The sequence below is a fragment of the Squalius cephalus genome (genome assembly GCF_949319135.1).
Source record: "Squalius cephalus genome assembly, chromosome: 24".
Classification (NCBI taxonomy): Eukaryota; Metazoa; Chordata; class Actinopteri; order Cypriniformes; family Leuciscidae; genus Squalius; species Squalius cephalus.
This window is the reverse complement of record NC_137145.1, coordinates 23075965-23097883: the sequence shown is the minus strand read 5'-3', so window position 1 is coordinate 23097883 and position 21919 is coordinate 23075965. Positions and strand designations below refer to the sequence as shown.

At 37.8% G+C, this 21919-nt stretch overlaps 1 protein-coding gene across 1 annotated transcript in view; it reads right to left on the bottom strand.

Moving 5' to 3' along the window:
• cwc27 (CWC27 spliceosome associated cyclophilin) overlaps nucleotides 1-21919 on the bottom strand; it is a 42800-nt gene that overhangs the window by 20297 nt on the left and 584 nt on the right. Inside the window, exons 2-10 of the mRNA XM_079861884.1 lie at nucleotides 21298-21394; nucleotides 21068-21180; nucleotides 20563-20706; nucleotides 19608-19706; nucleotides 19416-19516; nucleotides 18705-18774; nucleotides 18533-18612; nucleotides 17813-17974; nucleotides 425-525 (exon numbers count right to left, since the gene is read on the bottom strand). Of these exons, the coding sequence (XP_079718010.1) occupies nucleotides 425-525; nucleotides 17813-17974; nucleotides 18533-18612; nucleotides 18705-18774; nucleotides 19416-19516; nucleotides 19608-19706; nucleotides 20563-20706; nucleotides 21068-21180; nucleotides 21298-21394 (967 nt within the window). The remainder of the gene's footprint in view (nucleotides 1-424; nucleotides 526-17812; nucleotides 17975-18532; nucleotides 18613-18704; nucleotides 18775-19415; nucleotides 19517-19607; nucleotides 19707-20562; nucleotides 20707-21067; nucleotides 21181-21297; nucleotides 21395-21919) is intronic.

Genomic DNA, 21919 nt, shown 5'->3' with positions numbered 1-21919 from the left:
GAATGATGACTGAAAAAAAAGTTTCATTGCTCTCTTTAAAATGCTCACAAAAGGTAAGCAATCAACTAGGCACGTCCAAAAAAATGACTAAATAACAGCTTGAAATGCCAAATGTTTAATGTTATCCACACGCTCACTTCACAGCCAACATTCAGGCTTTCAAAACACATAAACACAGCAGCTTCAGATTTTTTTTCATATGTATAAAAAAGCAAGGGCTGATGTACAAAAACAAACCTCCAAAACTGAACAATTCAGTTGTTTGGAGGACCTCACTACATGCTGACTTGATTTTGGGAGAGGTTAAAATGCTTTCATTACACCATGTGCGAGAAATAAATTACGCTTTCACTCACACTTTCAGCTTTTCAAATTCTGTCAATAAAAAGACAAACAGCTGTGATTTCGTGGCAGAGACACTCACCCTCAGTGACATCCTCCTCTTTCTTCACACCATCTTCTTTTCGCTGTTTGATTGCGAGTAATTCTTTCTTCAGCTGGCGAGCTTCTTTTCGCAATTCATCACTGTGGAAAGACATTCAACCGAAAGCTGGAATTAATTTCCAGTCTTGGAAGGAACACTTTCCCAATAAGTCTTGCAAAATGCAGAAGGGAAAAACATGTTACGGAAGGAAAAACATGTAGCACATTTTTTCATGCATAGCAATTGAAGATATTTTCCTGCTATCTGTGATAAATCATTCAAATAATAAATAAAACGTTTTAACAAGTTGACGTGACATGATGGAAACTTACCAAATCTTAAATGTGCTCAAAAGACCAAATGTTCTCAAGAACAAATTTAAATGAATAAATGTTTTAAGTCTACAACAAAAAGCCCTAGAAAGTAGCCAACACATCACAGACACAAAATTATTCAAAGTGATATACTTTTAAAAAAACGAGCAACTATTCGTCTCATCTGCACAACTAGCGAAAGAGCCACAAGCTCATGAACTTTTTTATTGTTTAGTGCAAATGTGTGCAAAAACTTCCACAAGCCTTTCTTTAAGTTTTTTGTTGACATCCTGTCACAAATTCAATTGAGTTGCTGTATCTATAAGATTTTGCAAGAGCGAATTTCAGGATTGTAACTATAGTCAAAAACGAAAAAACTAGAACATTTCTGAATGTCTGCAGGGTGTTGGACTCCTTTCTTTATTAATATGTATTTATTTGAAATGGTTGATATGAAAATACAATCCCCAGAACAGAACACAGGATATGAACATCTCCTTAGCTCCGGGGTTTCCAACTGATTAAGCTTCTCATTCCACAATTAACAAGGGGATTGTGTGTGTTCACATAAAACGGGAATAAAACCAACAATTATCTTAGGCATAGTGTTCCAACATGTGTCAGAAACAAATATGTGCATTAGAAGTATAAAACTCTCTAATAAATCGTGTGGCGCCTTGTTAGATCAAGAGTTCAGCGCGGTGTCCAGACAGTCCAGGGTTCTGGCACCTCAAGAAGGGATGTTGTGGCTGAACCGATACACCTCCAGAACTCCAACAGTGAGCTCTCATTATGGTCTTTAGCATGGCTGTGGACATAATCTGTGCTCTCAAACTGGCAACAGAAACCCTGCGGCATCAAAGTACCGCACACAAGTCTGCTTGAAAAATGGGGAGTATCAATTCATGTCGACTCCAGAGCTGGTAAAAATTAGTATGAAAGCAATTTGGCTCAATTTGTGGACGTAAACCGCTGTTGATGATCATCCAATTTATAGCAAGTGACACTGATGTCCTGCAAGCAGCTTGGCTAAATAAACTATCATATTGACTTACCTAGCTCCAATGCTAAAGATAAAGACCAAAAAAAAAAAAAAGAAGCAGAAAAGAAAAGGACCTGGGGCCGCATTCATGAAAATCTTCTTAAGAAGTTAAGAAACTTCCTAAGATACTATTTAAATATCTTAAGAACTATTTAATCGCAACTGAATGCTGCCGAAAATTGAAGCGAGGTTTGACTCTTTTGACTAATTTGACTATTCTTTGTAGAGTTGTTACTGAATCAAGAATTCAGCATAGTCATGACCAATCATTATTTAAGTTACCGATCATGTTGTCACTTCAGAGTACTCATGCACATATCTAGTAATATGCATCATATGTAGCTAAAGTTTTGTTGTAATGCTTAATGTTAGAAACATAATATGCTTAATGAATTTATTGAAAGTTGGAGGTTATTCTAACTTTAAGAGGTTATTTAAGATGACAAAATATTCTGAACATTCTTCTTAAGTCAGAAAATAACAAGTTAATAGTAGTTAAGAAAAGTTTTACTCTTAAGAATACCAAGTTCAACCACGAGGAGTAGGCTTGACAATGGGTGTGTCTCAATCAGCTCCCTAGTTCAGTAGTCAGGGAGTCTGCTATTTTAAGGGCCGTCTCAATCACAAAATCCTACGCTCACTCCGTAAAAAGTCCCACAATGCACCGTGAAAACCAGGGAGCCTCGATGCTCACTGTGTTCCCTTAATGGAAGTTCTGAAGCCGAAACATAAATCACATGAGCCAACTGACATATAAAATAAAAGACTGCATACCAGACAGGGGCAATCTTGGCTAAACTAAATTTTGCCATTGAGCAAGGCACTTTACCTCTAGTTGCTTCATGAGCATTGAAGGTATGACCCCAAAATGGACCAACTAGAACAAGATGACATCCTGCTGTCTCAAAGAAAAAGAAAAACATTGTCACTGATGTCTAACCGAGCAAGTGATAATCAAATTTGTTTGAACTGGTCTTACACCTGAGGTAATCTAACCCTCCAAAAAAGGATCTTATAGCCAGTGCTCTTATTCAGACAATAGAGGCAGATGTCACAGGACAGCTGATAAGGACAGGCCCAGGCAGACACACACTTCCAAGGTGTGAGGTCCTCATTGATGAACTGCCAAGCTTGCCTCGATGAGAGGAAGTTGCTTCCATGTGCAAACACTGCCCCCACCCACAGCTGCCTTCTAGAGAACCAACCCTTCTGGCAGCTCCCAAGACAGCATCTTCTATTGGGGTATAATAATATTTTCATAGGACTTGACAGCTAAGTTTTGATGCCAGGTTCTTACATGGCTACAAAGCACAGGTAAGCTGCAGAGCCTGGGCCTCCAGCCCAAAAACACGTGAGCCATTCAAGCCCGTAACAATGACTGCCTTTGTTCCATCCATCTGCTCCTCTCAGCTGACACACGTTCTCTCCGGCAGCTCTCTTCTGTTACTCCTGTTGAACCTCGGGTCCCCAAACGCCAGGTTCCTAGTTTCTAGGTTCTCAAGGGGCAAATGTGTGCCACTGTGGACGTTTTAAAGGCTGACCTTGTAGAGGACCTCTTCTAGTGTTTGGGAGCTCAGGTAAAGGGGAACCTCTTGGACACTGGCATTCGTTTGTTCTCCTCTTTAGGTCCCCAATCCTGAAAAGAGTGCATCACCTTCAGTGGAGCCACTCAACATCGATCCACTGCTGGAGATCTTGGTAGCCGGATGATTACAAAGCCCTCGGTCTTGGTTAAAGCTGACATTCTCATTTCCTGCACATGTTTTGTTAGTTCATAGAAGGACCAATAAGGTAACAGAGAGTTAGAGTACAGGGCAGGTCATCTCAGCTGGTTCAGGTGCTTAGCAGTTCACTGACTTCAAACCTGGCTAGGGTGGAGGGTGTCTCTCACACAAAACTCTCGGATGGCTTTACAAGATCTGGAATAGTATGGTACTCTGACCACTATTATGGTGTTTTTATAGTGGGTTTTTGTCCTTTTTGAAGCTCTGGTAACTTGCACGACTAGTCAACTAACTTTACCACAACATTCTGACTAGTCATGGATAGGCTTCAGAAACATGACTAAAAATTAATAGTTGGCCTACTGCTCTAATACGCTTTAATTGTACAAAAAGGAAAAATTGTGTTCCTTTAATAGCTTCCATTGTGTTGGAATGAACAAATGCACATTTTGGCAAGAAAACAAGAGAAGACATGAAGTTTCCACAAGGGTGAAGAGTTATCTATTAGAGGCCTACATTGACCCTTGGTCGGAAATGAGCAGGCCATATAGGGAAACACCTCCGACTAAGTGATAATTTTGCTTGCCTGGACATGCTACCATTTACCAAACAAGAGCGGCATATCCTAGGCAACAGCAACACAATGGGTCTCTCAGCCAGATTGCCAGTAAGAGTGGAGAAAGCTGAGAAAAATGCAGAGACAGGAACACCTTCTAATTTACTCCCCAGGGCTCAACAAATTCCTCCGACTATCCTTTTGTTCTTCAGGTGGAGTCCATCTCCACCATATTGACCATGTTTGTGAAGATATCACAATGAGATGTGTTATCATTCAGGTAGACACTAACACATTTTTACCAACTTTTTAAAAAAAGATTCATTCCTACCATGGCAGTAGAAATCAATCTTGTGTAGCTAGAAGCGTTTGCGTTCATGTACCTGTGTAGAGTATGTTTTGGGCCTAAAGCAACAAACTGAATTTATACTCAGGAAAAGTAAAAGGCAAACAATGAAAGATATTTTGTGCATCAAGGAAATGTCCATAACAAGTACAAAAAAGTAGGGCCAATGTAAAGAATCAAGTAAAAGACAAAACAACAGCCAAACAATCCGCAGAAAGCCATTTGTACAAACAGAAAAAGTAATTGTGATCCTGGCATTTAGAAAATTAGGCAATTTGACTGAAATAGCACAGCTATTAATAAACAGCACTGCGCTGAAGAGTGATGGGCTGTTTAAAATAGCAGAGCTGTGAGATATGCCCTTGTTAGACAGCAGAGCGAGATAAAAAGGTATTTGTTAACTCAAGAAAAGAAAAGAACAGTGTGATAAAGTGTCCTTGTGATAAAAGGAGGAGGGGATGAGAGTTTATTAACGAGTGAGCTCTTTGAAGAGGAGCCAAAGTGTGCCCACTGTCTTGCGGCCTCATCAGCCAGAGGGCACACACATCCCCCCCCCCCCACCAGCCAGCACAATGACAGCCATTCACCAAACCCTCTCGGGCCGCCAGCAGGGAAGAGACCGTCATTTCACAAATCAGACGAGAGAGAGAGAGAGAGGGATTGGTGATGAAGTGCTGGACGAGACCTGACGCACACATTTAATGTCTGAGGAGTGGGGGAAAGACTTTGTCGTCACTCACGGCTCTCCAGACCAGCCAGCAATTGTCGCTCATTCAGACAATTCAAATAAGCGAAACCCGGGGAGCTCTGGATGATTTACTTTTCATAAAGAAAGCACACAAAGTGACTGGCCACAGACCAATCTTTCTCGTGAATCGAGACTTCAACATTTAACTCTCCCCCCCCACCAGCCTGCTGTCGCAGTCAAAAAACTTCTTGAGAGCGGGTCGTTTTTGATCTGTTTTTCCAAAACGGATGCGGAGTAGCTCCTCACGCTTCGCAGGAGTGGAAATACTGTTCCTCAAGCTCCACTCTCTACTGATTTTGACTTTTACGCATGGTTCAGAGTTTTATAATCAAGCAGTATAATCTCAGTGTTGCGTGGAGAGGGCAAATGTTTTCAAGGTCTTGAAGCAGATGGTTAAAGCAGAGGTGGTGTATAATAATCATATGATATCACATTTCAAGGAGGATAGTGAAGAATATTAGTTTTCCAGGTCTCCCTCTGACTCAAATGTAACGTCTACCTAAGTTTTGAGAAAGGAGACTGAATAATTGAATAACTGAGAGTTCCATAATAAATATTAATGATGGAGTTGACGAGTCAAGCGGTGTCCAAACGCATGGCATAAGCCGAGGAGTGCAGAAATTAACCATAACACAGAGACTGCGTATATGCTGCATCCTCCAACCACTAGTTTGCTAACAAATTATTAAATTTTACTAAAGCTCCAAACTGCAAGAATGAGTGTTTCAGCAAAGGTTACAAACATGTTGAGTTCATTAGTACGCATTTGAGATTCAAAACACACTTACCTACAACTTACAATGCAGAGTATACTGATCATTTTGCTAATAATATGAAAGATTGTTTTCTCTACAATTTACCTCCATTTACGATTAATTTTCTCCGCCACGATGGAATTGTAATTATACAGCAACAATGTTAACATTCCATATACTTCTTTATTGACCACCAGAAACTCTCTCTGACATAAGTAGCTCTTGCCGATAAGGAAATAAACTTGTAAAATTTCAGCAGTCTTTATAAACTGCTACGTAGAGAGACCGTTACTGATCAAGCAAGCAATGAATACATTGCGGCAGTGCATGCGGATTTCATAAGTGTATATAGTATCAATTAATGGAGTAATATGTTTCTAGTAACAATTAATGGAGTAATATGGCAGCATAACGTATGAAAAAACAACCGAGATAAAGAAAAATATTGACCGACAGGATTAAAATGAATCTATTTTAAATATAAATTAAATCCAAGAACAAATCATTTTCAATAAATGATATAACATATCATTTCCATAGTGTATTAAGATATTTTAATCTCAAAAGGTCATGGAAAAAAATAGTTTTCATGAAGGTGAAGTGAAGGTCATGTGAAGATACAAGTAATAAACAAAGCATGGTTATTTCTGGTTCGTTAATTTACAACGGTGAACAAATACAGAGATGCTCCGCCACTTCTTAGCTCTGCTCTGCTGAACGTCAATAGAGCCTCACATGCTGAAGTCTGGAGTCGTTCTGTCAGACTGCCCCAAACAGGGCACACATGCTCAGCGGGCTGGAGGTCCAGGAACCTGCAGATCCGAGGCACAGCTGCCAAGAATTAGATGATCCCTTCTGGCCTCCACACAAAAAGGGCCAGTGCTTTACTGATCCGGGTGACCTTTCCCTGAGAGGCTGATAGAGCATCGGATTATGACGGATGACAACTGACAGGTGCCATTTAGAAACAGTGACACTGCACACAAAAGTCATCATCTTTGGTGCATAATTGCTATTTGGACTCTCTTAAAAGACATTTCCATTGTGTAGACAAACCTAGTAAAATCTTGCATTATGGTCCAGAGGAGCTTGAAAAGCAGATAATGACGAGACCACATAAGAGTATTCAGTGGTTTGGAGGATTCAGATGGCTGCCGATCCACGCTCCTGTTGTAAGTCCTGTTGCTCTTCACTGCCAAATAATCCACCTCAGGATCACCACCGCGCAGACTCGGGCTCCGAGCGACGTAATCGGCAATGACTGTTTCTGGGATATTTGGCTTCATTTTTCTACAGTGGAAGGAAGCCGCAATGCGCTGTCCATCTTTCTTTTTTTTTTTTACAGTCTATTGTCTGGACAAAATGTTAATGTGAAGGAAAACCTTTTTCAATACTTGAGCAAGTAATTTGGACCCGTTAATTTGAGCAAATGCAGAGATGCTCAGATGCTTCTCTAGCTCTCTCTCAGCTGTGGAATAGAGCCGAACATGCTGAAATTAATCTTGAAAGTATCCATAGCAGGTGTTTACACAGTATGTAAAAAAATAAAATAAATAAGTGCATTTTAAATCTATTAATACGTTTATTTAAAAACACTCTAAAAAGTAATTCGGGGGACCTATTGTCATAATTTAAGTGCAAGGTTGCAATTTAAAAAATCTATTTTAGTGATTTAATTAAACCTTTTAAGTTGCAAACATCATTTTGAGTTCTGTTAAAATAATAATGTTGATCATTGTATTAACTTCATATTATGTGTAATTTAATTCTACTTTTTTTTTTAATGAAGCTGTTACTTTTACTGTTAACTTTGGAAATTGGGCAGTGGAATTATAGTTCCCAGAATTCTTTGCATAGAACAGAATAAGTAGAATAAATTTTGAAATTAATTGTGATTTTAGGGAAAGGAAAAGACCATGTTTGTCATTAAACAGTTTCTGTTATGTTGAAGTTTCTGTGGTTACCATTGTGAGTAAGAGTAACCAACATGAAGGTAAAAAGTAGATTGATGCTATAAGCAATGACTACGCTAATGCCAGTGACAAGTAATATCTTGTTCATTAAATATACATGTTCAATAAGATACATTAGTATGTGGTATGATAGCTGTGGATTTTAACTGAAATAAGATCCAGGTCCAGGGTTACAACTCAAGTAGTTGGAGTGAATTAAATTTTTTGAGTAATGTTTAATGTTATAAATGTTATAATAATGTTATACATTTTCTTTTTAATGTTATAAATTAAGTTAATCTAACTCAATATAGCTTGTTGGTTGAACAATTTCAATCGAAGTTGTCATAACTCAAAAAAAAAAAAATTGTTGAGCCAACATTATCTTTTGGAGTGTATATGTAAATATGTTATTATACATTATATATATATATATTACATATTACAAATATTGACGATAGATAGATGCTTTCATTTAAAACAGCTCAAACTTGCATTTTTAGTGTGGGATTTCTAGACTTAAGCCTTGTCTGTGAAACCGGCCAATTTACTATATAGTACTAATACTTCTAATACTAATAATAAATAAATGTTTATTAAAATACATAACATTTATTATACATTTAATAAATACAGCATACAAAATGTCAGATAGATAACGTTGCAAAGAAAGTGCCAAGTACTTGTTTGCTTGTTCTTTTGCCCAAGGTTTCATAGTTTTCTCTTTTGAATTGTGGCTGTAGTATATCATTCAGGTTTAAATGAAAATATTAAGAGCGTATGGCTATATCCAAGAGCCATATGGAAGCACTTTGTATCCTTAGTTATGCCCTGTCTGTCGGGTTTAGTGTAAGTGGCGGCTACCATATGTCGTGATGTCGGGACTCCCATAAGCATGCTGTTTTATTCATTAATGCCACCAATGATATGGACAGCGGTAAGTGTTTATACATTTTTGTTAAATAAAAGGTAATCAATATCACGGTCACTACAAATTTACGGCTAAAGACAATGGTTTGATTGTAGAACCCCCAAAAAATATTATGATTTTCATTAGCAAGAATACCAGAAGCATGCCATGAACCATGCCAAAACACACAGATAGCCAACCAGGAAATGAAATACTATCTTAAGCAGTAGACATGGATCCGGAGGAGCTAGATTTCAGCTCGAGCCTCATAGACTTATTCCAACCAACATCAGATCCTTCCTACAGCCTGTGCTTCCTTCCAGGTGACTGGCAACCAAAGCTTCTCTCTTCACCTAAAAGCTCCTGTAAGCCTGAGTGGGAAAGAGCTCTGGGCTGCAACAATGCTCCCTTTGTCTTGCACCAACACTCTACCTACCAGCCAACTCTTTGATTGCAAGCCAAGACAAACCACTGTGTTGGGTTACAGTTCTTGTAGCCAAACACCACGCTTGTGTTTAATATACTACAGTCTTTCTGCATTTTGCTTCCTGTCAATCAAAGCTGCGAGACTCGGTGGGTTTGGCCATTACTTCATTATGTAGAAAAAGAAGAGAGCATGTTTATTATGATCGGAAAATTATCCCGACACATAATGGCCGATGGTGAGATAAGGCAGGTGTGCTTCCAGAAAAGGGGGTGTGATGGAAGGGTTCTCCGCCCTTTAGCGCCTCAGTCAGTGAGGTTATGAATCCCTTAATCCCCACATTTACAAAGGTCACACGCTGATTTCAAGGATCACATGAAAGAGATGAAACTGTGACAATGGGTCTGATATGAGAGGCTTTGAAAATGGGTTTTAAAGATGAAACAAAATGGGATCAAGTAGTTTTTGCATCTTGCACTTTGACTATCCCACAGAAATAAGGCATTTCTGAGAGTTTCAGCAGCATTATATTTTAACTTTTGGTCATGCTCAGGGATTTACGGAAGCCAGATGAGGCCATGGTCTTTCTTGTTTTCTCGTTATCACAACTTAATTTTCTCGTGAACAGGTGGCAGTATAGGACTGATTATAAACTGATGGGGTGGTGTGGTATATATCCACCTTACTGTGTTAGTTCACACTGGCCCAGATTGTACGAGTTTGGGACAGAGAGAGTGAAGACCTTACTTCGAGATCACTATAATTTGTGCAGTATTGTGTGCGTTACTAACAAGTAATTAACTTAAAAGTGTTAAATGCTTGAATCAATTTGATTATTTTGCCTGAAAGTGTAGGCCTATCCGTTATCGTTACGTTAACTGCTAGATGCATGACTCGGCACAGTTTCACTTCCGCAATAGCATTCGGTGTGATTCTACATTAAAACTAATGTTGATATCACTGTATAGTATTCAGTTTGCACCCATCTTTACGACGCCATTTTAATCAGCGCAGTCTTAGTAACTGTGTCATTAGTTTACCTCACTGTGTCACTGTTTTTGGAAATCTGGATATTTAGCACCTCTTTTAATGGAAGAGCATGGCTAGAAGGCGGAAGCCAGTGTAACGCACATGATATCAGTCATAGCCTATCCTATATGACGAATAAAAATCACACAAAAAAATCCTGTTTCAGTATCAAACAATCATTGTAAAAAGAACAACTTTTGATCACAAGAAAATTAAGTTGTGATCATAAGAAAACTTTTATTATGTCGTGATCACGTGAAAACAACTTTTGTTAGGTCAAGATCACGAGAAAACAAGAAAGAAAAAAAATTATCCATGGCCTTGTAGGGCTTCCGTTGGGATTCGATCAAACTCCTCATCTAAAATAGTAAACTTTGGCACGTAACTTGTCCCGCACTGTTTTTGCTACAAAAGTGAATTTACTATACACTTAAGTTACCAGCTAAAAAAAACACAGGGACAAATATTTTGTGTCAGTATTAGCTGTATTACTTAGTGAGATTTTATTTATATATGATCATTTTCAACAAATGCATTTTAGTCATTCACAACATATCCGTACTGATTAGTGGCCGATATTACAGATTACAGAACATTTACGCGACAACAGCGTTTTGGGGGCCTGAAAACGCAAACTTTTGAAAACGGGTTTCAAAGTGCACGTTTTTGAAAATGATGCCGTTATCGTCTCTGTGTAAACTACAAAAACTTGAATTTGTGAAAAGGATGACGTCATGCGCATGCATATTACGTGTTCAGTCTATAGAGCTGGTAAGTCCCACCCATCCGTAAAACCCCACTGGACCTCTAGGTTGAAAAATCGTCAATGCAAGTGAATGGGAGAAAATAATAATTTTCTGGTCCCGTTTGAATTGTGCCATGAATGTGAACATATGTTGTCTGTGAATTTTTTATATAATCTTTCATGTTACGAGTTTGACAGTATATGGTATGATTCTTCGGCTAGCAGTTGTGGAAAAGACATAACGAGAAAGACTACATGTCGCCTATGTGACGTCACCCCATAAAGTTGACTTACCCGTGGTTTTCGCCAACCTCAACGATTTTGTCCTCTCCCTGAAAGAAGGTGGTGAAGTGCACCAAAGACACAGCCATGTTTAGCGGGATCCGTGAGCTAGTGTCCGTGTGCGAGTGGTGGTGACGTTTCAAACGCGTCGAAAGCAGCGAAGAGTCCACAAAGTGCTCTCACACAAAGTCTACCCGTATCAAACGTCTACCCGCTAAATTGTAGCATTCTTTACACGAAAAGTTATATAAAAAATTCACAGACAACATATGTTCACATTCATGGCAAAATTCAAACGGGACCAGAAAATAATTATTTTCTCCCATTCACTTGCATTGACGATTTTTCAACCTAGAGGTCCAGTGGGGTTAGCAGAAGGGGCGGGACTTACCAGCTCTATAGGAGTGTAGAGTTTCTTTACGAAGTGACATCGCCATCTACTGGCCTGACAGGAATAATACAGCATTTTAGTCGCTTTTGGGGATCCGTGTGAACGGGGATCATTTAACACTGTTGTCGCATGTACGTAAAACTTTTCATAAATGCAACAGAAAAACTTTTCAGTTTTTTTTACATTTTTGTTGTGTAACGTATCCTTAATATAGATGATTTATCAGTTATCAGCCACAACATGAAAATTAATTATTGGCTCAACAAGCACGTCAAACTGGGACTTGGAGGTGGATTTTCTTTCTTTTCTCAACAAGTAACGACATTTCAACTACCCAGAATACACTAGTAACCCCATAGCAATGTCCTAACAACCATTCACAGCACCCTAACATCATTGCAGACCGTTTTGAACAGGCAAACAATAAAAATCTCAGTCAGTACTACTTTGCACATTATTAAATATGAAAAAGAACTGGCCCTTCACTGATTAGACAGCTTATACCTTTAAGCCATTATTTGTAGTACCATAGAAATACTCTTTTTCAGGGATTTATCAACCTCATTTGTTTCAGAATTTTCCAACCAACCCTGAGCAGGGTCTTTGAGCAAAATAAATGCAAGGATGAAATGAAGCATCTTTGAGCACAGAGAAAAGTCAACAATAGCTCTCTAAGAAAGCACTGCATCGACAGAGACATTCAAACAGTTTTCACAGAAAGAGAAATACTCCAGAAGCACGTTTAAAATGAATTTCTCTAATGTAAGACACGGTCTCTCAGGAGCAGCAGTGCTGGGGTTGCCAGGTTGGCAGGAGGGAGCCGTTTTTCCCCTACTGTGGCAGAGTAATTTGATTTTTGAGTCAGAAATCTCCTTCACCTTGAGGGACCTGGCTGTGTCCACTGAAGCGGATCCACTGAGGACGAGGAGCAACTGTGCCACAGTTCTGGTCCACTGCAGGTGCCACTGCTCTTTAGAACCTTCAGGAGTCAGACGTCTGGTCAACCAGCAACACGCTGAGATCACAATGAGCTGACTGACAAAAAAGAAAACCTCGGTATATTCAACTATTATTGTGGACTTTTTGTATTTTTGCTTTGTGGATAGCGCCAAAAATAAATTTGCAGTTACCAATACTAGTAATAGCCAATTAGACAGCTAAAATATGCTACAAGAAGTTTAACTCCCTTTAAAACTCTAAAGCAATTTCTGTTACATTTACTCAATAACATATACTAGTAAATTACTAACTACTATAGTTTTGTGCAATCAAAGGTTATTGATATTTTGCCTGTTTATTTCCTAAATACATATCTGTGAAAATGCTGCTCATTCTTGGATTCAATCATCACAATTTTATTTAAATGTTGCTCTTGCTCTGTATAAATGTAGGCATGCGTTAAATCTGCAAAAAGTTCTTCTTACTAATGCAAAACAAAGATGTTTTTAGCAAGAGGAGTCCGTTTATTTTGTGCTAACTGAACAAGAATACTCTAAACACGTTCCTAACAAAAGTTGTTTTGTTCGATTCTGGCTACGATATGGACGTCTGAGACAAATTTTGTGAATCCTAATCCTAAAAGATTCCTCTGATCCTTGGCCAGGATCTGAAGTCTTTGATCGCTAGTTTGACATGTTCACCGACAGCCAATTAATGACCGTTGCGATCAGATCTTACCTCTGATGAAATTCTGGCAGTGTCTGAAGTTGAGGCACAGTCCTACAATGTGGCTTTTCTTATGGCGACCGTCAAATCAAAAACCAATAGAAGCAAAGAACCTGATGACAATTAGTGAGACAACAACAAACCACCACTTGCTCCACACACATCGTTTTTTTGTTTGTTTGTTTTTTCAGTTTTCTTATTCAAGAGATCAAATTAACGCTATAGTTTGCTAGCCAACATTCCTATCCCGCACGTAAATGCTGCTCACAATCATTGAACGTGTCACGGATGGACCGTTTTTAACGGGTCTTGACTGCTGTAGAGTCTGACATTAAAGTCAACTGAGATCTTACAGTGTGACATGGCTGACAGTGAGGATCAAGTCTGACAAGCAAAAATCGTAAATGACTATTATAAATCCTACAGCGGGCACCCGGCTTTACTTAGATACATCTATTTGTTCAAAACATGTTGTCCCAACTTCATCTGAACAAACAATTTTACATCGCAAAATGTTGTGTAATTTCCCAGCATACATTGCAGCTTAAAAAAATATGGTAACTATTGTAAAATATGATGATTTGTATGCTGTTGCAGCTGCCACTGTTAGCTGCCATGTGGTTCAGAGCTCATATTTTTACTAAACTAACATTTGTTGATGATTTGTGTTTGAGATTTCTGTGGTGAAGTATGTGCATCTCACTGAAACGGCTGGGTTTAATATATTTGACAAACAGGGTAATACGTTTGCCTCTAGTTTTAAGAGGCAAATCAAACGTAAAGGTGAAAGAACGAGGTTTGTAGCTCCTTGCATTACTTCACAATTTTTATTTTTACAGTTCAATAGACTGCTTTTTTATTCATTAAATGAATATTTTTAAGTTGTCAGATGTTAGTCCAGTTAAATTAATAAATTGATAGTAATGGGTTATAGACTGGTGCAGGTATGACATTACTTTGTAGGGGTCTCTCATATGAGCTTTGAGTTCTTAAGATGATGTGTAAAGTTAAAATAGTTAAACTTTTAGAAACGTGTTCTGTTCGAATCTGCACTTCCTTAAAACGGACTTGTCGCCAAACAGTTCAGATGTTCAAGCATTCTAATCAATTTCTAAAATAAAAGAGTTATCTTCCACATCCTTAATGCGTGCACATAATAACTGGTTTTGGTAAACATGCATTTAAATATCATAATATAAACACTACACTAGTGTCCAATATCACTAAAGTTCCAAATCTTTTTTTTTTTTTTTTTTTTTTTTGTATTAACTGTGCATATTAAGTGCAAAAGTCTCTTTCTGGTTGTCAGACACAATGCTGACTGGAAAAAGACTATGCATTTCAAAGTAGGGATTGACCATGAGTGTTTAAAATCAGTCAACCAATCAGTTTCCTATTTACTGGCCATGTAGAAACTAATAAAACGTTAATAATGGTTCAATTTATAAAATAAGTCAAAAATTTTAAGTGTTAGATTACTTAAAGTTGTCATATTAACATGGAAAGGGAAATTCTATGAAAAATATATAGAGGTTCAGGGCTTCAGCCCAGTTTAGGAGAACACAAAGAACACATAAAACATTTTGTGACACTAAAGCCAAAGGAACTCATCCGCATCCCTGGAGAGAATGTGCGTCTGATCCTACAGACCAACAGTGCCTTCTGCTGGACACACTTGAAATGCTCTATCCACAGCACATTCAGCAGCTGCTCCTGCTCCTGGAGGACCAGCATCCGGCAGAGTTTAGCTCCAACACTCCTGCCTGATAGAGTCTATTGATCCCGAAGTCCTTGATTAGTTGGTTCAGGTGTGTTGGAGCTAAACTCTTCAGGCCGTTGGTCCTCCAGGATGTACAAAGGTAACTGAATTGAAAACCCCCAGAACACTGATGCTAGTACACCAGGGACTGCTTCAAGCTCACTATAGAGACTTTTGGCACAGGTTTATGCTTTATCCTATACCTATCCAATTTTTTCTTTAAGACTGTTCATGGCTTTTTTTAAAATCAACTGCTAGTGGGTCATACTAGAACTTAAAGTCCCTCTGTAGTCAATCATTTTATCCCTTAAAACTCCACCAAAATTACATATTTAAAAGTTTTTTCTTTGAAAAATTATTTCTTCATGCCTTAAAGTAGCTTGAATGTAACTCTACACCCTTGCCTCGTTTAGTATATGCAGTTCTATGAATATGCAAATTATCCCCGCCTCCACTCACTCGCACCAGCTCAGAGATCCACTCGCTGATGATCACACGTTGACCTTACAAGGTAGTTTGTGGCGTCAGAAATACCAGCGATTTCAAACCGTGTTTTTGTGACTATCTTTGGTTCACTGCAGTTTTAAGGAGAAAATACTCAGCAAATTATGTTGATTTTGTACATGGTTTGTCTTAAAGCATTTTAAAAACAGCACATAGACACATAAACAACATTAAAAGCTTGATTTTCACCACGGGGGGCTTTAGACACTGTCTTAACATAATAGCTATGTTTATGCAACCGGCCCCTGATTGGTCAGCTGGATCCATGTGTTGTGATTGGTCAACTGCTTCCACCATGAATTTCAACACACTACTAATTAACTCAACCAGGCCCCGCCCCTTTATTCTGCGTATGCCTTGTGACATTGACTAGCCTGACTACGTCAGACTTCGTACTTCCGCTCAATTTCATTTCGCTTCTGTACTCAGTCTGAGACAGCTTCAGAGCTTTCTGTTTGCCACCGGTCTGGAAACAGCCGGGCCAATCAACGAACAGAGGGCGGGCTGAGAGCCGTGACGTAGACTCTGATTGTACCGTGGATGCGTAGATTTACTTAACTTAACCTGCAAAAGTCGTTCACAGCCATGTTCACTCCGGTATTTCGCTCGATGGTTTTGTTTTCGCATCATACATGTGTTTACAGTGAAAGTTAAATGCGGCCGAGCATGCGCATAACACACGCCATAACCAAACGTTATGTGATTGGCTTACGGGTAACCAATGATTTTAAACTTCAGACAAGCGCCCCCTAGCAAGAGAGAAAACACTTCTCTGTTATGCCATTCCAGACTCTGTCTACGAAGCAAAGTGAAGTAGCAGAGTCTGGTATTACCAGGCTAGACATTGACACCATTACAAGAGAACTGAACTGAGCTGGACGATGACATCACTGTTTTCTTCAGAGCGGCTATATATATATATATATATATAGACCCCTTCTGCGTCGACATCACAGTCACGTCATGGCGCTAGCTGGAGGCAAAACAGAGTGAAAACTGGAGGCGGCCAATACAAACCAGCACAGATTCGACTACATAAGGACCTTAAATTACTATTATTATTATTAAATGTCATCTTGTTGTGTAGTTGGGTTCTAGAATCGACGGAGTACAGGTTCCAATTTGAAATTTTATCGCATAATGTTTTCTAAATGATTGTGATTATTTGTGAATCATCTATGATTGTTGTTTTGATTGATTGGGACTAGACTTTTTGAAGAACCTGGTAAGAAAGGGTAATCAAATACATAGTTAAAAAATGAGTATGCTGTATCTGGAATTTTTATGTCAAGAAAATATTCACATAATTACAATTGCACCGTAATGTCACTCTTTACATTGTCGTCAACTGCGGATCGTACCACACGTCTTGTACGTGACCATTCAGCACATAGTTAAAGGCATCTAAAGATGTATATGCCCTCAGTTTCTCTTTACGCTCAGTTTCTCTATCGGGCAGGTGTAGAGCTTCTCAACCGGAGGTAGCGTTGACGTTAATCCTGTCAGATCGTCCATCCATTAACTGAGTGTACGGGTCGGCCAATCTGGTTCCGTCCGTTAAAATTAATTTTTGCAAATAACAATCGCGGCCCTGGACAGTGAGTGACCTTGCACATTAAGATAAAATTGGATTTTCTCCAGTCACTGTTAAAAAACAAGCTAACAAAACTGGCAAACTAATGTTAGTGAAGCGGCCAGAGGGATCGTTCTGCCTCCAGCTAAGCCCCGCCCACACAAATACATCACCATGTTTACCAACTGTAAAAGGGTCTATATATGAACTAAATTAATAATTTTTTTATAACAAAAATGAACCACCAGATCACTGAACTTACTTAAGCTGGACTATGACGCTATTTTCTTCTAGATCTGCTGTACAGGCGAAACAAACTTTGTTGCATTATTTTCCTGTTATCACTGTAAAGCTGCTTTGAAACAAAGTATTATATCTGTATTGTAAAAAGTCTGTACTGTCATTATTACACACCAAAGACAGTTAAACACGTCAAAAAGCATATTAGTTCCTCTTTACCATAATAACTTCTAATAGTAATCACCACGACATCGCTCATTTGCTGTCAACTCGACTCACAAACACTCACTGAAAACAAATGATTCCAGCTGTGTGAATAACGTTTCAGAAGCACAATTCACAAGTATTATTAAATACTGAATGTCAACTGTGCAATAAGAGGAAAGGACATCATCAGAAGAGAACTCATGGTAAGGCGAATGTCATTACCTGCGAGAGGTCTTCTTCACCATGTCTTGATTGGTCTTCTCCTCATCCGTCTTTTCTTTCTTCAGTTTCTTTGCAATGTTCTCTCGGACCTTCTCTCTCTCCAGTTCACGATCGCTGTCCTCCTCCACATCATCGTCTGCATCATCTCCGCCACTTTGGTTCCTTTACATACAAAAAAAAGTATTATATATATATATATATAGCATTCACACTAGGGTTATTATTGTTAACTAAAACTGGGTAGGATCAAGGGATGTAGAATATGGTCATGCAGAATAAGGCATTAATATGTGCTCTATATAGTACTAATAAACAGCCAATATCCTAGTAATATGCATGCTAATAAGCAACTATTAAAAAGTGAGAACTGGATCCTAAACTAAAGTGTTACCAATAAAATATTATTAGTTGAAAAACCTAAACTCAACGAAAATTAGAAATGCTGCCTTGGCAATAAACTAAAATAAGTTTAAGTTGAAGCACTAAAATCATTAACTGAAAATAAATAAAACTAACTAAAACATAGCGAATATGTAACGCTACATAACGAAATGACTAAAATTAACATTAAAAACTACAAATATAAAAATAAAATGTAATTCAAAATATTATTATTATTATTTATTTTTTTACATAAATATGGATTACATCTGCATGCTAAAGATAATGTATCATCAATATATCATGACATTACTATTCATGTGAAGACATTTTCCTGACCTGTCAACGACTGGAACAGAGCTTAACTTGGGATCATCCTTCAGCAGGTCATGACTGCTTTTGCTTTTCCCTTTCATGGTCTGCAAGAAAGGACATGTTGAAAGCACCATGTTTTCCCACACATGAATATTCACCTCCATAGAGGAATATGTGTCACTGGACACAAGGCTACCTGGCTGACTTGATTGACCATCTCCTCCTCTTCCTCGGCCTCCTCTCCAAACGACAACAAGCTGAAGTTCCTATAATTAAACCTTCCTGGTTAACACTACATTGTGGAAACGTCATTGTACAGCATCAAAATACAAAATTAAAACAAAACAAAAAATCTAATAATAAGTTTAAAAAAACAGATCATATAATAATGATGGACCCTTTACTTTCTGTAAATATATGGGATATTTAACATCCTTTTTTTTTTTTAAGTCTGATTGTTTTTGATAAGATATATATGAAAAATAGAAATGTTGTCTTTGCATCTAACAGAAATAAAATGAGTTGAAGTGGTAAAATTACAAAAATGAAATTAAAAATAAAATTAAAAATATATAGAAATATAAAAAATAAATAAAAAAACGGCAAAAGCACACAGCAAAATTACTATAAAAAATGTAAGTAAAAAGAAAACTGAAAATATAAAAATAAAAGCTAATTTAAAATCTGAATAAATAATAATAGTATATAAATAATACTAAAATAACACTGGATGTAATACTGATTTTTAGATGCATATTTCTTTCTTTTTTCTCCCTATAGCTATTGGTTTTATTGAAGGACATACAGTTCTTGAAATTTCAGAAAGAAAGCAAGGAAGCAAGAAAGCAAGAAAGAAAGAAAGAAAGAAAGAAAGAAAGAAAGAAAGAAAGGTGTAAGTGTAACATACTTGGTTGCTTTGGACTGTGATTTCTTCCCTTCTTCTTTGTTTTTTACTTTTTTGACTTTCATTTCACGTGGAATGATGTCCTCAAAGGCCGAGTGCAAGACCTGTGTAAGAATGTAAGACCAGTCAAGGACTGCATATGGAAAGAAAGGTACAATTAAAATGGTAAAGCCAATTCAGGGGACAGAGACAAACCTCTGCGGTTCGGATTTTGTGTGGGTTGAGTGGCCGTTCATCATTGTTACACTCCACATCTGCTAACCTGAGCATGTTATACACAGTATCTCCTGTGACCTGCAGCCAAAATCACAACAGACAAACTCACACACGTGACAAAGAGGGAATTCAAGAGGGCATTTAACACAATAAAACATTGATCAATATTAACTGATAAATGATAAATGAGATAAATGATAAAGAAATATTTCACCCAAAAATACAATGTCTTTTACTGTACACTACCGTTCAAAAGTGTAGGGTCGGTAAGATTTTACAACGTTTTCTAATCAATGTTGAAAACAGTTGTGCTGCTTCATATTTTTATATTTGTGAAAAAAAAAACAGTGATAATTTGTTTTTAAGAATTCTTTCAAAAGAACAGCATATATTTGAAATAGAAATCTTGTGTAATATTATAAATGTCTTTACTGTTACTTTTGATCAATTTAATGCATCCTTGCTGAATAAATGTATTACATTTCTTTCAACAAAAAAAAAACAAGTAATAAAAACTCAGTGAGTGTTTTAGCGCAATTTTCTGACGTCATGGGATCACAACACTAAGAGATAGTAAATCTTTTTATGGTTTGTTTTTTTTTTTTTTTTTTTTTTTTTTTTGTGTGTGCATTCCCGAGATTAGACCTTCCTTAACATAATGCCGAAAACCCGAAGTCTCTAGGTGGTCTGGTTGAGGAGGAGATAGAAGTGCAAGATTGGTGCGCACAGACAGAACAGAAATCATGAGTTAACAATCGCAATTTTGTCCGTAGGAAAATTGCGCTAAAAATCATCCTAACCCCAAACATTTGAACGGTAGTGCATTTTGCAGAAAGTCCAAGTCCGTTTTCATTTTTGAGTGAACTTTCCCTTCAAACGGGTCATAAAGGCGTAAACTGCAAGCACAAATCTTGAACACGATGTGAAACATCACCTTTCCAAAAATGGTGTGTTTGTTGTTAAGTTCATCAGCCCGTCCAAGAGTGAAGAAGAACTGGCTCCCATTATCATGAGGTCCAGCGTTTGCCATGGCAACCAAACCTCTCCGGTTGAAGCGTAATCTGGAGTGAAATTCATCCTGCATTGGCAAAGATAAACTGTTTAATATACAGTAACATTTACAATGCTTTCCCTTCCTGCACAATCCTATAAGATCATTACAAATCACACTGTCCGACATGGATCTAATAAACTTGGGAACGACATGTATGTAGACTATGTCAACGTCCGTCTTTGAACCTCTCTCACTGTCCGACGTTTATTAGGAGCCACAACCACAGAAATCGCCACGATTGCTCATCTTTTGTCTGGGACAGCCCAAAGTCGTACAATGTGTACCGGGCATTACACAAACGTAGGTCTCTAAATTGTATGTTAATATTAAACATCATGAATTTCATCTTGAAAATAACCAACTCGTCGCAAAAGTCAAGACCAACCTTGAAAGGGCGCCCGTAGATGGACTCCCCGCCTGTTCCTGAGCCCGTCGGATCCCCTCCTTGAACAATGAATTCTGGCACCACGCGATGAAAGACTGTGCCATCATAGTAACCTGCAAAACAGAAGCAATGTTTATGAAGAACAGTCCAGGTACTTGATTAAAAAACTGGCATTGTGACAAATTCCTTACATTTTATATGTGCATATTTTAGCATATGACGCCACTTACCCTCCATACAGAGCTGAGTGAAGTTCCTACATGCCTTCGGTGCTTCCTTAGACCACAGCTCTATATCAATGTCACCCGCCGTGGTCTTCAGCAACACCTAGATAGATAGATAGATAGATAGATAGATAGATAGATAGATAGATAGATAGATAGATATGTTTATAAATTATCAGCATGATCAAAACTTTACTGGAACACCTGTTGTGCAAATTCTACTACATGTTTTCTATCATCTGAATATCTATTGATATTTTGCAGCGAAACCTTTAATGTTTAATCTTTAACCTTTATGTTGTTAGTAATATTTCAAGATGAACATTAACTGGACTGAAGCGACATATGTTTACTTGATTATCCAAACATAAATTGTGAGTATCTATCAAATAAGATACATCAGGCTTTTGAGGATTGTTATTTGTTCATCTTTCAGTCATCATTGTATTGCATTGCATTATATGTTTTGCCCCCAAAAATAAAAACTACAGAGCTTTGATTATAAAACTAGGCATTTAAATAACATTTTAAAGACATATTATTGGGAGTTATAGACTGATATTATGCATTTTATTTAAGTATATGCTATACAATTATAAAGATCTCATTGATTTACATAATATTCTGA